Here is a 25,296-nt window from a genome sequence, read left to right as displayed (position 1 = left end):
GAGGGAAGAGAAAAAAATTCATATTACTGTATGCTTCCTGGCTTTCTGCTTACTGTAATACCTAGATCCTAACCCTTCCTTTAATCTGAACCACGATTAGATTTCTGAAACTTAGTACTGTAATTTATATTGCCGCCAGCATTAAAAACAAACGACCCCAAACCCCTCTACGTAAATAACTAATTATACTCTGAACTCTTCCGGAAGAGCTTTGCATTCTGGGAGATGTAGTTTGGGGTTATCCAATCAGGAACGCATAGAGTTGAAGGACGTTAGAACTACAAGCTCCAAAATGCATCAGAAAAATAATTTAAAGACTAATTTGTAGGCGCCTGCGCTTTCAGATGAATTGGGCATAAACCCATGAAAGCCCTTTGGACTTGAGGCTGTCGAAGATTTTGCTAAGTTTCGTGTCGATAAAAACCGTCGCTTTCTTTCGGGGGGTGTCACTGAAAAATGGAATAGTGTCTCCTTTGTGATGAGCAACGCCTGATCGTGCGCTGGTTGTTGAGTTGTGCAGAACTGTAGGAGGCAGGGAATAAAGAGAACTTGGAAAAAAAAAGTTGGTCTAGTCCAGGGGTAGGCAACCTCGGCTCTTTTATGACTCATGGACTTCAACTCCCAGAATTCCTGAGTCAGCTGACTCAGGAATTCTGGGAGTTGAAGTCCATGAGTCATAAAAGAGCCGAGGTTGCCTACCCCTGGTCTAGTCCATGGGGGACTTCAAACTTGGCTCTTCTATGACTTGTGGACTTCAACTCCCAGAATTCCTCAGCCAGGCACGCTGGCTGAGGAATTCTGGGAGTTGAAGTCCACAAGTCATGAAAGGGCCAAGTTTGAAGACCCCTGGTCTAGTCTCTCAACCTTTATTTTTGGTGGGGGGAAACATGTTTCAACACCGATCAGGAAAAAAAATGCATTATTTTATTGCGCAAAAAAAACCCCAAAAACCATTTATCTCCCTCTTCTTCCAGAGGATATTTGCGGGTGGCCCTTAGTTGTGAAAGATGCCGCACTTCGCTCCGCGGTCCTTTTTTTTTTTCCTCTGCCAACCCTTTGCACCCTTCCTCGGGCCGACCCGCAGCTGCTCCTTCTAATCCAGAATTTCTCAAAACTTGGCAGCTTTCAAGTGGACTTCAACTCCCAGAAATCCCCAGCGAGCAGGGCAGCGGTTCGCCCATCTTAAAAGTTGCCCAAGTTTGACAGGCCCTGTTTCTTATTCAGCTGGGCGAAGCCGGCGATTCGGACGCAGCCTTGTATCCTGGGCTCCTTTGGATCAGGAGTCTTCAAACTTGGCCCTTTTATGACTTGTGGACTTCAACTCCCAGAATTCCTCAGCCAGCATGCCTGGCTGAGGAATTCTGGGAGTTGAAGTCCACAAGTCATAAAAGGGCCAAGTTTGAAGACCCCTGCTTTGGATTGATCATGAGTGAGTTTATTGGGTTGGATCGATCTCGTTCCCCAGGAAAGGAGTCACTGACTTCGGGGTGTTCAGGGGAGCCCTTGCTCACCTCCCCCTCCCTCCTCTCCGCGAGCATAGGAACCTGGGAACTGTAGTTCCTCGCTCCTCCCAGCGCCGCCGGCTCCCTGCGCTCCATGTGATCCGGCCGAGATTGGCTGCCCGCAGGTTCTCCCCCCGCGGGCAGCGGCCGGCAGGCGGGCGACGCTCGCCTGGGCAGGAAGCGAGGCGGGCGGGCGGATGGCTTGGCGCTGCTGGCGCCCTGTGAGCGGAGCCGCGCTGGGAAGGGCGCTGCGAGCCGGCGCGGGGCAGAGCAGGGCCGGGGCTGGCCGCTTCTCCAGCCTTAGCCGAGGCTTTGCAACCGCAGCCTCCGGGCTCCATCAGGTGAGCGCGGAGCCCTCCCGGTCGTCCTCCCGAGCGCTTGGGCGTTGGGGTTTTTCTTGGCCGGTGACCTTTCCAAGGAGACCCAGCCGGGCCAAAAAAGGAGCCAAGCTCTTTCGCCTTGGCCCGCCGGGCTTCAGAGTCGCCGCCGGGCAAACGCGCTCGCCTCCAGCCGCTTCTCTTTCGAGCACGGTTCGGTAGCCAGGAAGGGGATCCCTCTGAAGCCCGGGCGTTGTAAGCGCGGCTCTCGGTCTGGTGACCTCCAAGTGCGTGCGAGCACAGTTCGCCATTGCGCTCACCCAGCCAGCGGGGCCTCCCCGTGGCACGCCTTCTTTCACCGGGTATTTATTTATTTATTTAATTAGTTTTATATACCGCCCTATTCCCGAAGGACTCAGGGCGGTTTACAGGGCAAAATTTAAAAGACAATATACAAGTTGAAATAGAAATAGAATTAGTTTTCTTTTAACACCACCAACCAGCCACTTTAGAGGCTGGCGTTTCGTCTCCCAACATTTGCTCCAGACCAAATCTGAGGTTAGCCCACCGTTCACAAATGCCATTCCTCAAACTTCAAAAAAAAACACCCTCTTACGCTTACACCAGATGTTTTCCCCTGCGCATCAACAGCTGGGCTGCTAAAAATCAGAGAACCCTGGGGGGGGGGTGTTAGTTGATTTGAGCTGCAGCTCCTGAGGCCTTCACTGTTAAGCATTGGCAACCGTAATTAACCATGCGTTCAGGTAATGGGGTGGAAAATGGGTGGAAAGTAGGCATGCTCCCATAATCCCCAATGAAGCGGTTCCACTTCCAAGTAGTCCTCGACTTGCAACAGTTCGCTTAGTGACCAAAGTTACAGCAAATCGCTGGGGAAAAACGGACCTACGACCCTTTTCCACGCTTAACACCAGCATCCCCTTGGTCACCGGGATTCGGATGCCCTTGGCAACTGACTCATATTTATGACGGCTTTGCGTCGTCCTGGGATCATGTGAACCCCTGTTGCAGCCTTTTGACAAGCAAAGTCAATGGGGAAGCCAGATTCACCTAACAACCCTGTTACTAATTTAACAAGTGCATTGATTCACTTAACAACCGTGGCAAGAAGAGTCATAAAATGGGGCAAAACTCACCTAACTACTGTCTCACTTAGCGACAGAAAGTTTGGGCTCAATTGTGGTCGCAGGTCGAGGACTACCTGTCTTAACTGGATTGGCTTAAAATTCACTTTTGTGGCAAGATGGGTGGAAAGGAATGGTTAACTCTGGGTAACTGGGTTTCTTATTTAGTCTGCGTTGTTACAGGTGCATCCACCTGATCTCAGAAGTGGCCTGAGCAGTTGAAGTTGGTTCTGGGGCCCAGATTCCTTGTCCTGCTGTGACTGTGATTCTCAACTGTAGTTGTATGAAGGTTACTGGGGATGGAAGATCATCTTGCAAAACGCTGTCAGATGTATTCCCCAGATCTGTATTTCAAGAGTCAGCAGCCCCATGTTCCTTGACCTTCCTGTGGCCCTCGGGTCCTCTGCTCACCCACCGCACTTGGTGACCTGGTTGTGGGGAATAGGAAGCTGTTCTTCCCTGTTGACAGGAGCTGAGGAGCACTAATCTGAGGAAATATTGCTAGGAAGAGAAATGAAAACTTTTTATTTTTATTCTCATGTCCACACTCCCTTCCGGAATTACTATACAGATTTCTGCAGTTACTATATAGATATCTCCAAGTGACTTTCTTACAAAGTCTCTTACCTATTGATATAATAGTTTGAGGTCCCCAACCATGTTGTGGACATGAACGTTTCAATGATGGGCCCGGTTTCTGGAATAATTTGCTGGAGCTTAGCAGAGACTGGACAGCCATTTGCCTGAAATGGTATAGGGTTTCCTGCCTGAGCAGGGGGTTGGACTAGATGACCTCCAAGGTCCCTTCCAACTTATTATTATTATTATTATTATTATTATTATTATTATTATTATTATTATTATTATTATTATTATGTATCTCATTCCTGACTTTTTTTAAAAAATCAAGTACAGCCCACTTCTTTGGAGATCTTGTGAAATGAATTGTTTCTTGAGAAGCCACTGTTAATAATCAGGGATGCTTTTTACATCAGCTTTTTATTGACTGCACGAGTTTTTAGTGTTAACTTTTAAGCAGCATTCTTTATTACTACGTCGAACATGTGATAGAGAATGGTTGAAATCTATTAATTAAATTATTGGAAATGTTTAATTTGCCTTTGTTTATCTTTTCTTGGTAACGTAGTCTTGTTAAAGCTATTAATGCAACTCAGTCTAGCTGTTGTCCTTAAAATTAAACATGGCACATAATCCAATCCCTTTGAATCTTTGCCACTACAGCTGACATCTCCTTCATTTGGATTCCTCTTTGATATTGATGGAGTGCTTTTACGGGGCCGGTTAGTCATTCCTGCTGCAAAGAAGGCATTCCAGAAACTAACCAATGTGAAGGGCCACTTCCGTGTGCCAGTTGCATTTGTAACCAATGCAGGGAATTGTTCTCGGGATAGCAAGGCTGAGGAACTGACGGAAGCCCTTGGATTTAAGGTATCAAGATTACCTATGTTATTAGTTCAATGGCTGACTACAAGAGTAGAATTCTGAACCATTAAGAAGATCATTGTGTGGGATCTTTGTAAGGAAAAAGAAACCTATAGTGTCTGATTGTAAACTTAGAGCAAGAGCAAACAACTCATTGCATCAACTTATTTTGGACTGCAAGTTTTCTATTCCCTTATAATTGGCCATTGGTATCTGAAGTTGATAGGACTTGATCCCAAACTGATCGGCTCAACTGACAGAATCTCTAGAATTGGTTTAGTTAGTACAGCTAATATTGCATATATTAGTTTATCTAGTGCAGGGGTGTCAAGCTCAATTTCATTGAGGGCCGCATCAGCATTGCGGTTGCCCTCGGGGGGCCGGGTGGGTGTGGCCTGGGTGGGCGTGGCCTACTGGGTGGGCGTGGCTAAAGTGCATATGGCCTACTGGGTGGGCGTGGCCAGCTCTACATCGTTCGCATCAAGGGTACCTATGGGGGCCTGGGCAGGAGTGGGACAGATCTGAGGGTCTCTGGCAGGAGGAGGGTCTCTGGGCCAGGGCCAAGGCAGTGGGGGCCGTTCCCTCACTGTTTCCAGGATGGCTTTGCGGGCCACATGAAACCCCTTCGCAGGCCGGATCTGGCCCCCGGGCCTTGTGTTTGACATGTCTGATCTAGTGGTTAAGGTACCAGGCTAAAAATGGAGATTGTGAGTTTTAATCCTGCTTTAGGATGAAAGCTGGTGGGGTGACCTTGGGCCCTTTATTTTCTCTCTCAGCCCCAAACACCCACAAGGTTGCTATTATGGGGAAAATAACCTTGAGTTATTTGTAAAAGTAATAAAGATGGGATACAAATAAAATGTATGTTGGATAATCCATTTGTTGGATATTATTCCTATTTATTTATTTATTTTATTTATTTGTATCCCTACTTTATTATTTTTAGAAATAACTCAAAATGTTGAAGATATCTAATACTCTTTCCTCTTCTTGTTTTCCCCATAACAGCAACCCTGTGAGGTGGGTTGAGCTGAGAGAAAGTGGCCTAAAGTCATCTAGATGGCTTTCATGCCTAAGGTGGGACTTGAACTCACGGTCTTCTGGCTTCTCGCCTGGTGCCTTAGGCACTAAATCAAACTGACTCTTTCTTATTTCCAAGCTGATGCATTAATAGTGTAGTAGTCCTTCAGTGAAAACGTTGGATCTAGGTGACTTTCAGGAAGCTGACTTTTTCAATCTGCTTTAGAATGGGATGGAAATAACCTAGGCATTAACCAGGCAAATTATCTATGATGGAAGTCTTTTAAACAGCCGCGTAAAATGTTGGTTAGCTATCGTGTCCTTTCTATTTTTTCCAGGTATCTTCCGAACGGGTAATTCTTTCCCATAGCCCACTGCGACTTTTCCATCAGCTCCATGACAAGTGTGTGCTCGTGTGTGGACAAGGCCCAGTGGAACAGAATGCCAGGGAGTATCCTTTTTGTGTTTCCAAAAGTTTTCGGATCCTTTTCCTCCCGTTTCCTTAGCTGCATGTTGAGAAACACTGTTATATAACAGGCACAACTGCATGTATTTGTTCTTTTTGTACCCTGTTTTCCCTTGGAAAGTTCAGGATAGCAGACATGGAGATTTCCCCTTATTGTTCTCCACACAAAAACAAGTAGGTAGATGGAGGTACAGTGAGAGACCCAAATCACACAATTAACTTCATGGAGGAATGGCAACTTAAACCTAGATCTCACTAGTTCTGGGCCAACATCCCTGTGCTACTTTGGAATGTTGGATGTAGTGAGGAGATGGGGTTTGAAGTCCCCTGTCACTCAATAAGTGATCCCAAGCAAAATGTGGCTTCATCTGTTTTATGGATATGAGGAAGAAATAAGTTAACACTGTGATGCTGTGAGGAACATATTTTTGCATAAATTGATTGACTGATTACATGCTGTCAAATCATTGTCAGATTTTAGTGACAATATAGATTTTCTCCATCATGATCTGTCCTTGGCTGGTCTTTCAGATCTTGCAGTTTTTTCCACTGTACCTTTGGCGAGCCATTTTGCTTTTGGTCATCTTCACTTTCCTTTCTGCTTTCCCAGTATTGGAGTCTTTTTTCAGAAAACTGGGTCTTATCTAAGGTGGATTATTATATCTGCTCAAACTGTCCGTAACAATGCAAAATTTCTAACCAAATTAGTGATTGTTGATGGTAATTAATTAATCTATGCATCACTTCTTTGTACGTGAGGGAATCATTATTGAAATGCATGTCAATCCCAAAACAATCCTGGAAAAAATGGTCATATATTTCTCCTTCAAAATGGGGTGTTAGGTTTCAAAATTGAAAAATTGTACACATTTTGCATTAATCGGAAAGGTCTGTTGGTTAAAATTTATGATAAATGGCAACCCAGCAAGAATAGTCATATGAGGTAAACAAAGTTGGGTTGTGGGACTTTGGTTACCCTTTAATGCATCTTACATGAACTCTTGGGGAAAGAATTTCAGTAGCAATGAGTTCAAAGATACTGAATTAAAACCTCCAAACAGGTCTCATAAGATATGGGGAAACAAGGGTGAGAAAGCTTTCCTAAGCTTCTTGGAGTGCCAGTTAATTGTGAAGATTGCGAAACTAGGCTTGTGCAAAGTGTTCTTTTCCAGAGATTAAACATTATGGGAAATTCTGGACCTTCATCTTCTCTAGATCAGAGTTTCCTTGCTTTTTTTGTTGTCCTCCAACAGTTTTAGTTAGTCTTCTGGAAGAGGAAGTAGTTTGTGGAATTTCAGATGTTTAACAACCGAAATTCAAGTTCAAATTCAATCCCAATTTTTTTCCTAGATTATTTCATCATCAGACCTCTTCTTCTTGTGCTCCATTTTCATTCATTCACTCATTTATTTTCTATAGCCACACATCTCAACCAAGTGATTCTGGGGGGCTTACAATTCTAACATTATATAACAATTAAAATACATTAAACGGTAAACTTCCACACAATAAATAAATACAAACTGCAGCCATGATGATTAATCAACTAACAGTAAAGCCAAATAACAAGGCCCTTAACACATTCTGAGCACTAGGCCTGGGTAAATAGCCAAGTTTTTAAAGCCTTGCCGAAAGCCGATAGGGTTGGGGCCATTCTTATCTCTGAGGGGAGGATGTTCTATAGAGCAGGGGCTACAGCAGATAAGGCTCATCTTCTGGTTCCCTCTAGTTGACACTTTGGCTGACAGGATCTGCAGCATGCCCAATCTGTTGGCTTAAGTTGGATGGGTAGAGGCTCTTGAAAAAAGATGGTCTCTTGGATAAACCAGTCCCAAGCTCTCTGGGGCTGGTTTTATTCTTGTTTTTCCAGCAAGAGAATGATGGGCTTTAAAAAAGGTTGCAGTTACTACTCTACTGTATGGATTTCCTGTTAGTAGATTCTGTTACAGGTAGTCCTTGGTATACGATCACAGTTAGGACCAGAATTTTGGTTGCTAGTGATGCAGTTCTTAAGTAAATCATCATGTGATCAGACCTGATTTTACAACCGTTTTTATCACTGTTATGTAAAGCCACACCGTTGTTAAGCAAATTTGGCTTCCCCAAGTGACTTGGCTTGTCAGAAGTCAGTTGGGAAGGTCACAGATTGCAATCACATGACCGCAAGAGGCTGCAACCATCTAGATGTGAGTTGGTTGCCAATCGTAAGATTGCATGGGTGGTGGATTTGGTTGTAACTTTAAGGATGTGTTGAAAGTCACTTTGCCCCAAGTGGGTCTTAACTTCAAGATGTTGTTAAACAAGTGGTTGTAAGTCAAGGACAATATATATTTCTGATCATTTTTCTTTGGGAAAAAAAATGCTATTCCTTGACCATTCGAAATAGTTTGGGATTTCAGCATATTCTCACCATTGAAGACATTAGGAAAGCATTTCCTTTGTTGGATATGGTTGATCAGAAGCGGCGACCTAAAGAACTGGCAAGTATTAACTGGGCATAGAAAAGTGTGATATAGGGGGGAAAATATAGATTATGTCCCTATAACATTTACAACATAATAATATGTGTAAGATAGTTTCAAATTCCTTATTGCCACATGGACAAATGCATTCTGCTCTGAGGATTTTATTGTACCTAACTTGAAGTAGTGCTGATGGAAGAACATTATCTGGCTTTAAAAAATGCTATTCTCAACTTAGACAAAGTTAGGTTTTGCAGTTAACATGCACCCCTATTTGTCCATATTCTGTCAAGTTGGGAAAGCCTGTTGACTTAATTCTGAAATTAATGAATTGGTTGGATCACAGCCTATAGATATTATAAATTATAGAGGGAGCCCATCATTGGCATCCTTCAGTCTCGAGAGACTATGGTATCGTGCTCTAGAAAGGGGTCCTAAAGCAGCATCTGCTGTGGCTAAAAAGGCCAATTTGAGAGTGGCAGTCCCTTCCACACTGAGGGCAGGTAAAGTCTGTCCCCTGTCCAGCCCCCAGATCTTGCTGGTTCTGGGACTGCCTCTTTGCCTCAGCCTGCCGCGCAAGTGTCTCTTCGAATTGGAGAAGGCCATGCTGTGTCTTTAGCCTCCAAGCTGAGCGATCAGAGGTCAAGGATTCCCAGCTGTTAATATCCATTCCCAAGGCCTTTAGATCCCTCTTGCAGATATCCTATATCGCAACTCTGGTCTCCCTCTGGGGCGCTTTCCCTGCACTAGTTCTCCATACAGGAGATCTTTCGGAATCCGACCATCAGCCATTCTCACGACATGCCCAAGCCAGCGTAGACATTGCTGTTTCAATAGTGTACACATGTTAAAAATTCCAGCACATTCCAGGACTGCGTTATTTGGAACTTTGTCATGCCAGGTGATGCCAAGAATACGTCGGAAACAGCGCATATGAAAGGTGTTTAACTTTCTCGCTGTGCGTAAAGGGTCCAAGACTCACTGCAGTACAAAAGTGTGCTCAGGACGCAGGCTCTATAGACCTGGATCTTTGTATGTTCATATGGGGAGCCCACATGAAGCCAAGTTATGCCACTCCTTCATAGCTATGACATAAGAAAAGCCCTTAAGGAGATCAGGGGCAGGGTTCTGGAACAATGAAGTCTCATCAGCTAATTTGAAGCTAAGTCTTCTGCTATCTTCCCTTTGTCATTTCTCTTAGAAAGGAAGTATTTTGTTCAGAAAAAGAAACGGGGGGGGGGAATGGAATTTCTGGGAGGGAAATAAGATCCAACTGGACCTCTCCTGCTTTATGGACTTAACAGAATTTGTTTCTAAATTTGATTATTTTCTCTGGCAATACCTTGGCTCATTTGCTTAAAATTTGTTTCTTTTTTTTTATAGCCTCCTCCAACCGTTGACTTTCCCACCATAGAAGGTAACTGTTGTTGGGCACTTTTGCAGTTTTAAGGATACAGTTAGCTCTTCTTAGCTCAGACTTAATTTATGGTCTTGATCAAGCTGCACTAAATAAAAATAGCAGTAGAAAAAAAGTTGTGGACAATCCAATGATATTGTAAAATTTTTAAAAAGTGTGCCATGCAGAATCCCTTGTTGAAAAAGTTGCTTGGCTTTCTCCAACTTTAGGAATAATTCTGTTGGGGGAGCCAGTAAGATGGGAAACCTGTCTTCAGTTGATTATTGATGTGCTCCTGAGCAATGGGAATCCAGGAGTAGAGTTAGCTTCTGTACCATATCCACATCTGCCTATCATTGCTTGCAACATGGACCTCTTGTGGATGGCAGAAGCCAAGATGCCAAGGTGAGCAAAATGACTTGCAGTGATGTCTCAATTACATTTTTTTAATCGTTTTCTCCCACCCATCCAAGTATCACTAGCATTCTTGATAAATCTCTGGTAGAATATGCCTTTCCCAGTTAGCTTGCATGAGCTGGAAGCTGATATATATATATATATATATATATATATATATATATATATATATATATATATATATATATATATATATATATATATATATATATATATATATATATATATATATATATATGAGAGAGAGAGAGAGAGAGAGCGCCAGGGCCAGACATATATATATATATATATGAGAGAGAGAGAGAGAGCGCCAGGGCCAGACATATATATATATGAGAGAGAGAGAGAGAGAGAGAGAGAGAGCGCCAGGGCCAGACATCGGCACCTGGCAGGTGGTACGCGACCATCCTAGAGAAGTGGTAGCAAGGGAGGGGAATGAGCTGAACCGGTGGCAGCACTGCAGAAGCCTGAGCAAGAGATGGCTGGAGCTGCAGGGCTGTCAGGGCTCAGCGGAAGCGCCAGGATCAACGTTTCTTCAGGGCTGTCAGGGCTCAGCGGAAGCGCCAGAATCAGCGCCAGGCTCCAGCTGGAGCTCGGCGCTGATTCCGGCGCTTCTGCTAAGCCCAGAAGAAGCGCCGATCAGCTGGAATGTTGCAACATCTCCAGGGTCTTGTGATTTACATTCAGGTGCTTAGCAACTGATTCATATTTATGACGGTCACAGTGTCCCAGGGTCATGTGAAGTGACCAAAATCTGCTGTAACCACCCAGCAGACGGGGGGAATGAAAACCAAACACCCCCCCACACCACCCCTGCTGCCAATCCTCAACAGAAATGCTCACAACAATGAAAACCTTGGAGAGGAGGAAGAGCACCGCCAGGTGGGCAGGCAGGTGTCTTGCTCGGCTGTGGCTTGGGGGGGCACTTTTTTCAGTGCCATTGTAACTTTGGTCACTAAGCGAACTGTTGTTTAGTCGAGGACTGCCTGTACTACATCACTTTTTTCCTTTTTTTTTGTCATCAAGTTTTTGACACCTTGCTAGGCGACTGGTGGTACTCGGATGTTACCATATCCTAAAAGTGGTACAGTGGGTGAAAAGGTTGAAAAGTCCTGCCCTAGGCCTCTCCTCTCAGTCACCCATCAAAGTAGATAAGGCTGCATGTATTATATCCAGTCCTGAAACGTGACTGATGGCCATCAACTCTCCAGTATCTCACTCAAGAAAATAATATTTCCAATGATGTAGTTATTCAGAACTCTAAGAGTTGAGGGAAAATGTCTTCAGGATGTGAGTCCTACTTGTAAAATCATCATCAGAGAAGGACACTTTCATATTTCTGTGGAATTCCTTGATTCATGCAGGATATCACAAAAATCTATTCTTTTTCTCCTGCTGTTCAATGTTTATATAAACCTACAGGTAACAGTCCTCCAGTGACTTGGAATTTGATGTTTCCAATTGCCAGATGACACCCAGTTTTGTGTCTGCTTTCCAGCTAAATTAGGAAACACTATTCAGATGATTGGTATTTTCGGAAGTTTATAATGGCTGGGTGATTTCACTATATTGAAGCTGAATCCATATAAGATGGACATAGCTTAGTTCTCCATTCTGGGAGGTAGAAAGATAGCAGGCACTCAATAGGTTAGCGTTCTTTTCTTTACCAGAATTGGGTTCCTTGGAGGGGGAGGGGGTTCTCTTTCATTCCAATTAGTCACTAAAAGTACAGGTGGTCTTGGCGGTAAGAAGGGTTGATGCCCAGCTTCAGTTGATATGCCAGCTAATATTCTACCTGCACCAAGATAGCCTAGATCAGGGGTAGGCAACCTTGGCTCTTTTATGACTCGTGGACTTCAACTCCCAGAATTCCTGAGCCAGCTGGCTCAGGAATTCTGGGAGTTGAAGTCCACGAGTCATAAAAGAGCCAAGGTTGCCTACCCTGGCCTAGATTCTTGTGATAGTTGATCTTTTAGTTTCTCTTATTTGTTCGCTGCAATTCGTAGGCTTGCTTGAAGTCAATTCAGGAGCTACAACTAGTACAGGCTGCTGCTGCCTAATTGGGGCTATATAATTGTGGGCCTGAAAGTACTACAGTGTTAGCACCTGTGAACTAGCAGGCCAAACCTAAGGGATTGATGTTTGTTTATAAAGTCATTATAGTTTAGGATTCTAATATTTAAAATATCACTTTCATTTATATCATTCAACTTGTGCAGTCAGACTGCTGGGTGGGCCTTTCTTATGGACTCACTAATAATGGCTCACAGTGCGGTAGCCAGGAGTAGGGATTTTTGAGTCATATCCCCATTATGATGCTTTTATGTCCAGGCATTTCTGAGTTAGCCAATTGTTGGAAAATTTCTCCTTTCTCTGGAGAAATCCGGTTATTTTTTCTATCTAGTAGGGGGGAGTTCTGAGAGAACATTTTTGTTGTAGTCTAATGGTAACAGAGCAAATCACCAACAAGGGAACAGCAGCAAATATTGAATTTTGCAAGAGCAAATATCAGTAATGGGTGAACATCCCAATGTATGTCACTTAGCAAGTAAAAACAAAAACACCCCGGTGCTTGCTAACAGCATCTAAGCCAGGAGTCTTCAAACTTTTATGACTCAGGCACGCTAGCTGAGGAATTCTGGGAGTTGAAGTCCACAACTCATAAAAGGGCCAAGTTTGAAGACACCCCCCCCCCATCTAAGCAGTCCTAGGCAGTGTGATGGAAGTAATTTACTGTGGCCTGTTTTAGCTCTCTTCTTCCCAGTTTAGCCAATAGGTCCGGGATTCTTAGGTGATTCTCCATGGAAGTACTAATTAGGTCTTATCCTGCATCCACTCCACTTGCTGAGGCCAGTGCTTAAGACATTGAAATATGGTATATTTAATCCAGGATACATATAAGGCAAACTGTTGTACTCCGATCAGTCAGCGTATATGTTGACTTCTTTTTTCTCTGTCCCACTGTCTTTTCTATTGGCAAGGTTCGGCCATGGCACCTTTCTTGTCTGTTTGGAGAACATCTACAAGAAAATGACAGGCAAAGAACTGAAGTACGAGGCCCTGTTGGGCAAGCCCAGCACTGTTACTTACCGCTATGCTGAACATGTGCTCAAGCAGCAGATGGAGAGTTGTGGATGGTCATCCCCTCTTCACCAGCTCTATGCTATTGGGTAAGCAGCCCTCCTGTCTTAGCTTGGAAAGAGGAAGATTTTGCCCTAGTGCAAAAAACAGCGAGGAGCGTTGTGTTGTTCATTGTTGGTTTGGGCTGAGCAAATTATATGCATCCAACCATGGTGCATAAGCCATGGTTTGTGGCTAAGCACAATGCACAACCAGGCAGTGTGGAAACCTAATCTCTGTTCCTGCTGATCTTGGAGTCTCTATTTATAAGCAGTAAAGTTCATGGTTAGAGTATGGATAATTGTCTCAGGTGGAGGCAAGTGTAATAATGAATTGTAAATGTGCTATTTGGACCCACTTGTGCTACTTGGAATTGAGGAGTTTTGGTCACAACGCAACTGTAGGATAGATAATATGTTCAAGAAGAATGATTTAATGGTTGGCAAAAATCATATATTAACTACTATTTCTTCTGCCCCCACCCTACTGTGTTCTTACATCTTAACCCTACTTATAGGGACAATCCAATGGCTGATATTTATGGTGCCAACCTCTACCACCGCTACCTCCAGACTCAGGCTGAGGTAAATGTAACTGCTATGGCAGCAGAGAGTGAGAAACATCTGGAGGCACAGAGAGACTGCAATATCTCAATCAGCTCTGCAAAAAGCTGCCATTCTATACTAGTTTGCACCGGGGTCTACAATCCCCATGGAGACATCCCTAGTGACCCTGAGAACATCCTGAAGACTCTGTCCCATGGCCATCGTGATTTCCATTTTGATCCATCCTTGGTGGAAGCTTCTTACGTTGTTCATGATGTGAATGATGCTGTGGAACTTGTATTTCAAAAAGAGAGTTGGAAACAAGAATGAGCAATCTATTGCCAGCAGCATCTGAAGTAGAGATGCAAGAAAACTTGATATTTTTCTTGTTTTAACTCACGCCAAAGGCAAAGAAAATTCTCCAATTTTATTTGGGGGGTAGGGATTGTACTAAACAATTTTTTCAAATCCTGGATTTGTCAACCATGTAGTTTAAAATTAATCTCCTTTGCTAATGTTGACTTGGCCACAGAGTGTAAGGACTTTGTAATTGAAGGGATCATTTGGTGATCTCATAGGATACACATCTGTGGGATTTTAAAACTCTTCTTTTTGCCTGAAATACAATCAGCCATTGAATAATCCGTTTGTGGCTTTGTTTCATCCATTTTTGTTGTGATGGGGCATCCTGTCTAAATACTGTAATCCAGGGTCAAGAGTGCTACTACAGGTAGCCCTTAGATTACAACAGATTGAGACTGGAATTCCATTGCTACACATGTTTCCAGTTGCTGTTGCAAAGTGAGGGCCACGTGGGTTGTTAAATGACAACTCCACATGACTGCGACTTCTGACTTCCTGCCAGCTTTCCCATTGATTTTTCTTGTGGAGGGCCCTCGGGGAAGGTTATAAATCGCAATCACATGACCGCATGACACTGTTGGTCAGAACTCTGAGGACCTGTCATATATCCCCCTTGTTTAGTGCCACTGCAAATTTGAACAGTTGCTGACCAGCGGTCATAACCTGATAACTGCTTGTACACTTTTTGGGTTTTTCTTTTTTCCTCACAAATTTATGACTGACATATTAAAGGTGCATCATAAGTTCATTTATAATAAATCGGCTACTTGGAAGCTATGGAACCTCTTGTCACAATAGGAATGCTGCTTTATGCCATATAAATTAGAGCAGGGGTCCTCAACTTTGGCGACTTTAAGACTTGTGGACTTCAGCTCCCAGAATTCCTCAGCCAGCTTTGCTGGCTGAGGAATTCTGGGAGTTGCAGTCCACAAGTCTTAAAGTTGCCAAGGTTGAGGACCCCTGAATTAGAGGATCATGATTGGTAGGTACCATAGTAACTAATTCAGATTTTCTTCATGACTACCTCATTTTACTAGTCCTTAAATATTTATCTCTACTTGCCATAAGCGGTGTAGGCCCTCCAAATTGCACTTTTGAAGGTCTTACCTGTATCCTCTTAACAACCATAGTTCTAAACGAGGTAAGATCTATCATTTCATACGAAAAGTAAGATACAAAAATGTAATAAGTGCATCTATTTAAAAAATAAAAATAAAATGTATTTAAATATTTAAGGAAATTTATCCAGGATCATCTTTTTAAGAGCAGTTTACCTTTTTAAAGAGTATTTTCTATAGACAGATTTTTCTACATATATAATGTTTCATATAAAACTAATAAAATTGTATTTGTACAAAGTAATACACACAAACACAAAATTAAGCAAGGCGTATAAGACTTCAGGAGGTTTTTTGAATAATGAATGCAAAAGAACCTACCTCCATTATTTTTACAAATAACTCAAGGTGGAGAACATATCCAACACACATTATAATAGTTAAGAGGATAATAATACTGTACTTATATGAGCATGCTGCTGTTAGCAGAAGATTTGGATATTTTCACAGCTTGTTTTTGCCATCCTTTCTCCATATAATGTTGATCAGAAATTGATCATTAGTTTACAAAATATTCAGATTTGTGCATGTACTTTATTTGCAATAGAAGGAATAAGAAAATAAGAAAAATTACACTGCAGTATTCAAGATGGCTACACCAAGTTCCTTTTTTCCTACTGTCTCTGTGACAAAGGAAGTTTGGTGTGCTCTTTTAGAACAGACTTCCTGCCTGCTCCTGGACTCCATCATTGCGTCTTCATCCTCCATTTCCAACCATTCAGGTGTACTGATGTCACTGATTGACTGCCCATCAATCTGATGTACTTCACTGACAAATCCTGTCATTCACAAGTCTTTACGCCAAAGCAAGTGGGGGATGGAAAGATCATAAGGACTTCTTTTAAAGAAAATTGAAATTATGGGGGCTAGAGAAAAATACCTTAAGAAGCAGATGCTCTAACCCAATATTAAGTGCTAACCTACAATTTATGGCAGGGGTCCCCAACCCCCGGTCTGTGGACCAGTACCGGTCTGTGGCATGCCAGCAACCAGTCCGCACAAAGAAGGAAAGCCCCATCCACAAGATGCAGACAGCACACAAAACCATGCACCCTCTGGTCTGTGGAAAAACCACTCCACGGAACCGGTCCCTGGTGCCCAAAAGATTGGGGACCTCTGATTTATAGTGTTAATTGTCCCCCAGATAGACCTTCCCTTTCTGGACTTGTATGTGTATAAAGTGTGGGGCACCCATTTAAATCAGGGCTGTGTGTTTACCTCAACCTTTCCCTCTAAACCTCTTGTTTCTTGTTAGAAATCTAGATCTAGTCATGTACATACCTAGGTTACTTACAAGGAAGGGTATCCCGATAGTCCTTGAATTACAACCATTCAGTGACCATTTGAAATTACAACGGCACTGTAAAAAGTGACAAATCTCACATTTATGACTGATGCAGCATCCCCACGGTCACATGACGGATTTTGCAACCAGCATATATTTAAAACAGTTGCAGCATCCTAGGGTCGTGTGATCACTATTTGCAACCTTCCCAGCTGCTTCCAACAAGCGAAGTCAATGGGGGAAGCTGAATTTATTTAATTGCAGTGATTTGTTTAATCATGGCAAAAAATGTAAAATTGGGCATGATTTACTTAACAATCACCTCGCTTAGCAACAGAAATTCTGGTCCCAATTGGGATTATAAATCAAGGACTACCTGCCCTCTCTTGCTTTAGAGTAGAGAAGCTGGAATTTTGGATTTAAAGTGTAGGACACTAGATTCCAATCCAAATTTTCCAGATGCAATCCACGGTCAAGATTTCTGGACAAGGCGACCAAGGACCTCTTTGGTCCACCAATTCTGGGGAGCTGCAGCAAATCCTTTGAAAGGAGGTCAGTAAAACATGGCTTCTTGTGTTCAGGTGTCGAACAAAAGGAGCCAGTGAAGAGACAGAAGAGGGGAAATGAGATGCAAACTGAACAGAATGGAAAATAGGAATTAGCCATTGAAGAGCTTGGAAAATCAGCAACATGAGAGCCATTGAGCCGAGAGTGTTCAGCACCATCTTGGCATGTTAATTTGGCTTGTGAAACTGCTTACTGTCTCAGGAGTGTCATCCCTCCCCTCCCACTGAAACAGCTATTTGCACTTTTAAAGAGGAATCCAATTGTCTTACTCTCTTTGTCTCCCTTCTGCACCTGCTACCTCTTGACAGATTTTGTGAGGCATAATTGTGGGCTTCGGCTGTTTTATTTAAAACACTCCCCCCTTAATCAGACTCTTTGCTCTAAAGAAAGATGGCTCTTGATAATCTGGAGAATAAAATTCTCACTCCTGCACTTTCAAGCAATATTCAGAGAGAGAGAGAGAGAGTGAAGTCTGTTTTTTTCTATTTTTTAACAACATTTTGGCTTAGGTTTTCTGTTCTGTCTCCCAGCAGTCTCAATCCTTTTTAAAGTATGAGTGGTATTAGAAGAATAATTATGATGTACTGTATCAAATAATTTAGTCATAAAAGTAGTTATTGTCTTACTATCATTTAACATTATCTATGGACCAAAAAGTAAAAAGCTAGACCTTATTTTTTTCTTTTTAGTTTGTATTAATTTTTATTGTTATAAATTGTAATAAATATTATATCAATTGTAATAAATATTATATCATTAAAAGACTGGTTAAAAAAGCCCACATTTGGGCCATGACATTGTGATGTAAGTTGCTTTTTTAACCTTGTTTTTTTTTGGGCAGATAGCTGTGCCTGATGTCACTTTGCAGTGGATTTGTATTTTGTACTAGAGCATTTGAACACTTTGCAAATCCACGCTGCATTTTGGGGCATTAGTCTAACAATGCAAGCTTCAACAAAGTCCTGTTAGATCCAAACACAATTGATCTGTAGATTTCCCCCCCTCTTCTGCTTCTGTTAAGGTATGTTCACAAGGGGCTACCTAGGCAAATCTCTAAGCAAGAATAATTCTCCTCCCTTTGAAGCTAAATAGGAAGAAATTTGCTGGAAGCTTTTCTTCTGTTCAAGAGAATTGCCTGTCTGTGGGCAAGAACAGAGAAGCCCCACCTCAGATTGTAGGATGCCGAACTTCTAAGTACATAGACTAATTACATAGTCTGGTGTTATAATTTGGTTTTATTCTATTGTGCTCAGGACAAATACTTGGTTTCCTTCCTCCCTGTTAGAAGGGAACTATCTATTGGTCCTTCTTTGCTACTTCTAAATCCAAGTTCTTTAACCCTAACACCCATCCATGTTTTTCTTTACCACAAATCTTCTTAATACACTCTAAATATACTTTAAACATTTTGGAGTCCTCTTTGTGCCTTTGCAGAATTGTAGCCCAGCAACATAGGTTTCTCCTGACTGACTTCCACATGGCAGGCTTAAATTTTCTCAAGTAGCCAAGAGGATGCTGCAAAGAATAACTAGCAGCTCAGGATCATTGATATCGCATCACGCCAGACTGTTCTGGTTGGGCGAGGACAGGGTCATAAAGAGTTCTGCCCAAAGACCACCGGCAGGATTAAATGTCCTTCTCAGAGAAGGGGGAAGAAGCCCCCTTTGGAACCTTGGGCTTACAAGTGTGTAAAGCAGAAAGCAATCTAACGCAAAAGTCACCTTTCTCCATCTGACGCCCTCTATACTTTCTCACATCATGAGAAAGGCAGGGCTAGATGAATCAAAAGCTGGAATTAAGATTGCCGGAAGAAATATCAACAACCTAAGATACGCAGATGATACCACTCTAATGGCAGAAAGTGAAGAAGAACTAAAGAGCCTCTTGTTGCAGGTGAAGAAGGAGAGTGCAAAACTTGGGTTGAAACTTAACATTAAGAAAACCAAGATCATGGCATCTGGCCCTCTCAATTCCTGGCAAATAGATGGGGAAGAAATGGAGGTAGTGACAGATTTTATTTTCCTGGGCTCCAAGATCACTGCAGATGGGGACTGTAGCCAAGAAATTAAAAGACGCTTGCTCCTGGGGAGGAAAGCCATGGCAAATCTAGACAGCACACTAAAAAGCAGAGACATCACCCTGTCAACAAAAGTGCGTATAGTCAAGGCTATGGTCTTCCCAGTTGCAATGTATGGCAGTGAAAGTTGGACCATAAGAAAGGCTGAGCGCCAAAGAATTGAGGCCTTTGAACTGTGGTGCTGGAGAAGACTCCTGCGAGTCCCTTGGACCGCAAGGCGATCAAACCGGTCAGTCCTAGAGGAGATCAATCCTGACTGCTCTTTAGAAGGCCAGATCCTGAAGCTAAAACTCAAGTACTTTGGCCACCTAATGAGAAGGAAGGACTCACTGGAGAAGAGCCTAATGCTGGGAAAGATCGAGGGCAATAGAAGAAGGGGACGACAGAGAATGAGGTGGCTGGATGGAGTCACTGAAGCAGTAGGCGTGAGCTTAAATGGACTCCAGAAGATGGTAGAGGACAGGAAGGCCTGGAGGAATGTTGCCCATAGGGTCGCGATGGGTCGGACACGACTTCGCAGCTAACAACAACAACAACAATACTTTCTCTGGAGATGATATAGGAACTGTAGTCCAACTCTTGGAGAGGCAGTTTGGTATAGTGGTTTAAGACTTAAGTCAACAGGCTAGCAACTTGGGGGCTGTGAATTCAAGAAAGACTCCTTCGGACAGTTGTCACAGAATTCATGGGGTGGGTAGGCTCCATGTTGGACAAGAGTCTCTTCCAACAACCCCTCCTTAATTCCCAAAGTCGGGGGTGGGGGGAAAGGGAGATACTCAGAATCTCAGACTGCCTTTCCAGCTAAGCAACGATTTCCTGCCCCCTCCAGCAAGTAAGTGACTCATGTGCTGCTGTCACCGGCTGCCCACCCAGTTGCCAAGAAGAGCGCGGGAAGGAGGGGGGGGGGCTTCGCTCCCAAATGTCTCCTACCTCGCGCCCGCCCCTGCCCGCGTTCTTCCGCGGCTCGGCAGCGGCTTCCTCGGAGCAGACAAAGCGCGCCCGGGACCCTCAAAGGCCGCCTCTCCCTCTCCCCAGCGGTTCTGCCCTTTCTCTACCTTCTCTTCCTCCTCCGCGCCGATCCGCTCCGGGTTTCCCCGGATTCCGACGATCCAGGCCGGGTCTCCGCGTTCGCTCAGCCTCGCCCGCCCGCCCGCCCGCCCAGCGCTCGCGTTCCCCGTGGCTGGACTGCGCCGGGCAGGGTCGCTGGTTTTCTGTTGGCCGCCCGGGCTGGAGGGCTGTGGCCCGCCGGCCCGCCCGTCGCCTTGGGCAGCGGGCTCAGGCTGACCATGCACCGGGTGGTCTCCAACCAGCGCTCGGTCTCCTCCTCCTCCGGCTCCTTCCAGGCTCCCCCGCCGCCTCCCCCCGCCGCCGCCGCCGCCGCCGCCGGCGGGGATCTGCAGCCGCTCTTTCTGGGCGGCGGCGGCGTCAGCAGCAGCAGCAGCTCCAGCGGCGGCACCCGGAGGGGCAGGCGGGGCTCGGTTTCCAGTTCGACCTCGACCGGGACCCGGAGCAGCAGCCGCAGCCGCAGCCACAGCAGCAGCGAGGAGGACGAGGACGAGGAAGGCGGAGCGGAAGAAGCTAAGCCGCTGGTGCCGGCGCAGGAGCCCGCCTCGCCGGCGGCCGTAGTGGCCATTCCCGCCGCCGCTTGTGCCTCGTCAGGCTTCAGCAGTTCCTCGTCGTCGGGCTGCACCATGACCGCCGGCGAGCTGTACGGGACTCCGCTGGCCGGGCCGGGGGCGGCGGCGGCGGGCCCGGCGGCCGGGCTGCTGTGGGCGGGGGGCTCGGGCGGGGGGCCGTCGGGCCCGCGTTGGGGCTACCAGGCGCTGTCCTTGGTGCTGCTGCTGGGCCAGGGGGCGCTGCTGGACATCTACCTGATCGCCGTCACCGACTTGTACTGGTGCAGCTGGATCGCCACCGACCTGGTGTTGGCGGCCGGCTGGAGCATCTTCTTCTGCCGCAACAGCCGCGCGCGACGGCGGGAGCGGCCGTGGGGGGCCGCGGGGGGCCACCCGCCGCCCCCGCCCTTGCACCCGCTGCTGGCTCACGGCCCGTACGGCGGCCGAGGCGGCGGCGGCGGGGCGTGCTCGGGGGGCAAGACGGGAGCCGCTCCGCGGGGCGGGGACTTCGCCTACGCCCACTTGGCCTGGCTGATCTACGCCATCGCCTTCACGCCCAAGGCGGCTCTCATCCTGGGCACGTCCATCCTGGAGCTGGTCGAGCTGCGCCTGCCGCTGGGCGCCACGGGCTTCCGCATCACGCTGGCGCTCTCGGCCCCGCTGCTCTATTGCCTCCTGCGCGCCATCAGCACCGATCCCGCCGGCGGCCAGCTGCTCCTGCCGCCCCAGCCGCCGCCCCAGCACCGCGCCTCCGCCGCCTTCCTGGCCACCTGCTTGGACCTGCTGGACAGCTTCACCCTCCTGGAGCTGCTGCTCCTGCAGCCGGGCCGGCCCGCCTTGCCCCTGCCGCCGCCCGTCCGGTACGTTCTGATCGCCGTCTATTTCTTGTGCCTGGCCTCGCCCGTGCTCTGGCTCTACGAGCTGAACGCGCCGCGGGCCCCCGGCGCGGGCCGCCTGGCTCTGCACTGGCTGCTGCCCGCCGGACTCCTGGATGCGCCGCTGCTGGCCCTGCGCTGCCTCCTGCTGGTGCGCTACCAGCAGCCGCTCTCCATCTTCATGCTGAAGAACCTCTTCTTTCTGGCCTGCCGGGGCTTGGAAGCCATGGAGACCTGCTACCTTCTCCACTCTGCCAGCGGACAGGGAGGCAAGGGCAAGAACGTGCCCGTCCTTTCCACGGGCGTCGGGGCTGGCCAGCTCAGTCACTGCATCTCAGAGAACGACATGGGGCCCCATGGCTACGTCAACACATTGGCTGTCACTGCCCAGAGCTGAGGACAAAGGGAGGGGGCTTCAAAATCAGACTGGGGGCCCTCCCTCCATCCTACCCATTCCACCTGCTGTAAACTGTATTCCTTCTTAATGCTGTTTAGCTGCCCGGCCCTCTCTGGTTATTTTGTGTTTACAGCTGTCCAGTTATTAGGCCTCCTTCAATAGATGGCATCCATTCAGTTGTCCCACCAAATTTACTCCTTCTCCATAACTGTGTTGGTCACTTACTGAATGCAGCGGGAAAATGGGGGTTCTAATTTGTGTTTACTTTGTAGTCTTTATACCTTTCCCCCATGTATTTGTGAAGTTTCCTTTTGGTCAAGTCTTAATTATGGGCTTTCCCATTCTGTTGTTGTCATCGTTCGCAAATCCATTCCCAATCTCAGTTTGCTTTCTGAAAACCCTGCCACACAACAACTACTTCCCTGTAGATACTTGGCTCATAACGTGAACATTGGCTTATGGTGATTCCAGCAGGGCAAGGATGTCCATGCAGTTGTAGTCAAGAGGGATAGAACGCTTTATGGAATGGATGCCTGGACAGAGAGAATCCATGCAATTTGGATCTCTTGTTGCATTCTTCATGCTATTCTTGCTTCCCTCTCTTCCCTCCCCAACTATTTATAAACATGGGGATATATAACTTTTGGAAATGTATCCAGGTATCTCTTCTCCAAGGGAATAGGTACATTCCCATCCCATTCCCAATTAATCCCAGTAATGTATCCACTGAGCCGAATGATGGCAGCAATAAGCTTTTTTTAACAAAAACATTCTTAGATTCTTAGAATCTGAAGACTTAGATTCCTAAGTCTGTCCTCCCATAATTCTAAATATTTTCTTTCCACACCTGACCCTATTTATTCTATAGATTCTAACAGCTGCTTCATGTGCTATGCTATGGACTCCTTTTTGCTCCTCACCTATGACTTCAAGAAGGAGGAGGCAGCTTCTTAGTCTTATCCTCCAAAGAAAGGGGAAATGTACATTATTTCCATTTCTTCACCTTGTCAGGTTTCCCACTCACATGTCCTTGCTGAGGTGCCTCCTGCCATCAATGCCTACAATGAAGGGAGAACTGGGGACAAGCCAACCACCGTATGGCATGCCGTGTAAAGATCACGAAGCTTGGCCTGATATGTTCTTCTCAACTGTTCAAATTGTCCATACTTATCTTAGAGGGTCCTCCTTGCAGCAGTAGGTAAAATCTATTTTGGGTTGAGTCAGACTCTTGGGAACATCATGAATATCGCTATGTAGTTCTCTTGGCCACCAAACAAATACAGCTTCCACATTGCCTTCTTCCTGGTTTTTTTAAAAAAATATTTCCCAGTCTAGCCCTACCTGCCTATATTTCCTAATGGACTTAAGTACTGATGGCAGTGCTGACTAATGAAAGAAAATAATTATTTTTTGCTGATGCTATGTTGGAATAGTTCTATGAATAAGGGTATGGAGGGAATTTTCCAACTGAAAAAAGTGGAAGTTCCTGATCAGATGGTCCCCTGATATATTATTATTTCTATATCAGAAATGACATGTCAGGCATGTGAATTTTAGCCTTTTCCCTGATACGCCAAATTTCTACCCATAGATTCTTGTTTCTAGGGTGTGTGTGTGTGTGTAGTCTATGGATGTGAGCTATCACCTGCAGGCTGAACAAGCTGGGCACAAAAATACCATCTCCTTGAGAGTTAAGCCATTTTTTTCTTTTAAAATGTGCCTCTCCTTAGCATTGCTGTTCTAAGGTGCTCCAGGTGTACCAGCTGCTTCAACCAAGGGCAGATCAAGGAGACATTTTTTTTCTTAACAATTGTTTCCTTTTCTACATTCCCTCAGCTCACTGTGTGGAGGAAAATTCTGCATCAATTCAGCATGGCGATCCCAAACATCTATAAGAACAGATAAATCAGTAGATCCTCGGGAATCTACTGCAGGTTCCTTTTCTTCTTATGGTGTCAAAGGATTCAGCCACATATGTACTGTAGGCTCTTTTTTTTTTGCGCAATCATAGTGCCCTTTATTTGCTTTAATTTTGTCCTCTCCTCTTGAATTCCAAGGCTCCAAAGTGTTTCAGACTGTAATATACTCTTGATCGTTGTGACTTAGGAACCGATTGCCCTGGACCTTGCCTTCCTCAGCATGCCTGCCTTTTTAACCTGTAGCTCTCCCTCCCTTGTACCTCCTTTTAAAAAAGTGGTAAAAATCACCAACACCTGCTGTTCTGCATCCTCACAGAGATAGTTTCCTTTCAGGGGCAGTTCCTGGAATTAGGATGCTGCCTACAGTCTTGCTGAAGTCTACCTCTGTGCTTGAACCTTACTGCATTTGGAGAGGAATGTCCACCTCTCCTGATTAACAGCTAACTCACCGGTGATAACAGGGTCCCTTAACAACCTCCACCTGAGGCTTTCATGTCTCTCGGGCTAAGCCTTGTGTGATTTCTATAAATTGGTGCTCTGTTTCGAGGACAGCCTTCGTTCAGATCTATTAAGTTCTATTTGCTAAAATGTTCACTCAAGGCAGGCGAAATAAATTTAGGTTAGTCTTTTTTTGTATATGATCATTCTCGAGTGTGACATAGCTTCCTCATATGTTCAAACTGATTTGATGAGGGATTAAATGTGACAGGACACACCCACAAAGATCACTAGTGAGAACTTGGATGTCTCGGCAAGAGTCCTAACATTTCATAATGCAGCCAGGCTTCAACAGGGCTAGAGAAATCTCCACATTTGGACAAGTCTCCAAAGTGGATTTAGAGTAACCTGTTTTCAGCCACCCATGTTTTAAAAAAATTACTTGGAGACTAAAGGCTCAGGAATGGTGGTAGGTGCATTGATTGGCAAGTAAGAAAATATTCACCTACTAACTTTTTCTTAATACCTACTTTTTTCAGAGAATCAACTTATTGGACATAATGTGGAAGAAATGTAAAGTTATTTCTTTCTCCCTATAAACTGGCTAGATCAAGAAGACTATTCCATAAAAAGATGTATATGATAGTGTGTGGGGGAAAGCAATGCTTTCTCCCCAATTCGGTAATATTCTTCTTTGCAATTAAGTTATTGCATTATGGAAAAAAAAGAATAAAGGGCCTGATCCTCCAATGTAGCTTTAAAACTACACTTTACTCTTTTTTATAATTTATGGACTAAAGGTTTCCAGTAA

At 45.2% G+C, this 25,296-nt stretch overlaps 2 protein-coding genes across 2 annotated transcripts; both read left to right on the top strand.

Annotated features, from left to right (window-relative positions):
• The first annotated feature begins 1,627 nt into the window (after positions 1-1,627).
• HDHD5 (haloacid dehalogenase like hydrolase domain containing 5) lies at positions 1,628-14,939 on the top strand. The gene is made up of 8 exons (XM_081332025.1): positions 1,628-1,843; positions 4,204-4,410; positions 5,763-5,875; positions 8,277-8,370; positions 9,736-9,769; positions 9,979-10,153; positions 13,147-13,335; positions 13,803-14,939. Exons 1-8 carry the CDS (start codon positions 1,700-1,702, stop codon positions 14,158-14,160), a joined length of 1,314 nt encoding a protein of 437 aa, XP_081188151.1. The 5' UTR covers positions 1,628-1,699; the 3' UTR covers positions 14,161-14,939.
• Positions 14,940-20,270: 5,331 nt separating this feature from the next.
• On the top strand, positions 20,271-22,411 carry TMEM121B (transmembrane protein 121B). Its single transcript, XM_081332024.1, has one exon. It carries the CDS (start codon positions 20,527-20,529, stop codon positions 22,126-22,128), a length of 1,602 nt encoding a protein of 533 aa, XP_081188150.1. The 5' UTR covers positions 20,271-20,526; the 3' UTR covers positions 22,129-22,411.
• The last annotated feature ends 2,885 nt before the right edge of the window (positions 22,412-25,296 follow it).

Source organism: Vipera berus (assembly GCF_964194415.1).
Source record: "Vipera berus genome assembly, chromosome: 6".
Lineage (NCBI taxonomy): Eukaryota > Metazoa > Chordata > Lepidosauria > Squamata > Viperidae > Vipera > Vipera berus.
This window is presented reverse-complemented; position numbering and strand designations above follow the sequence as displayed.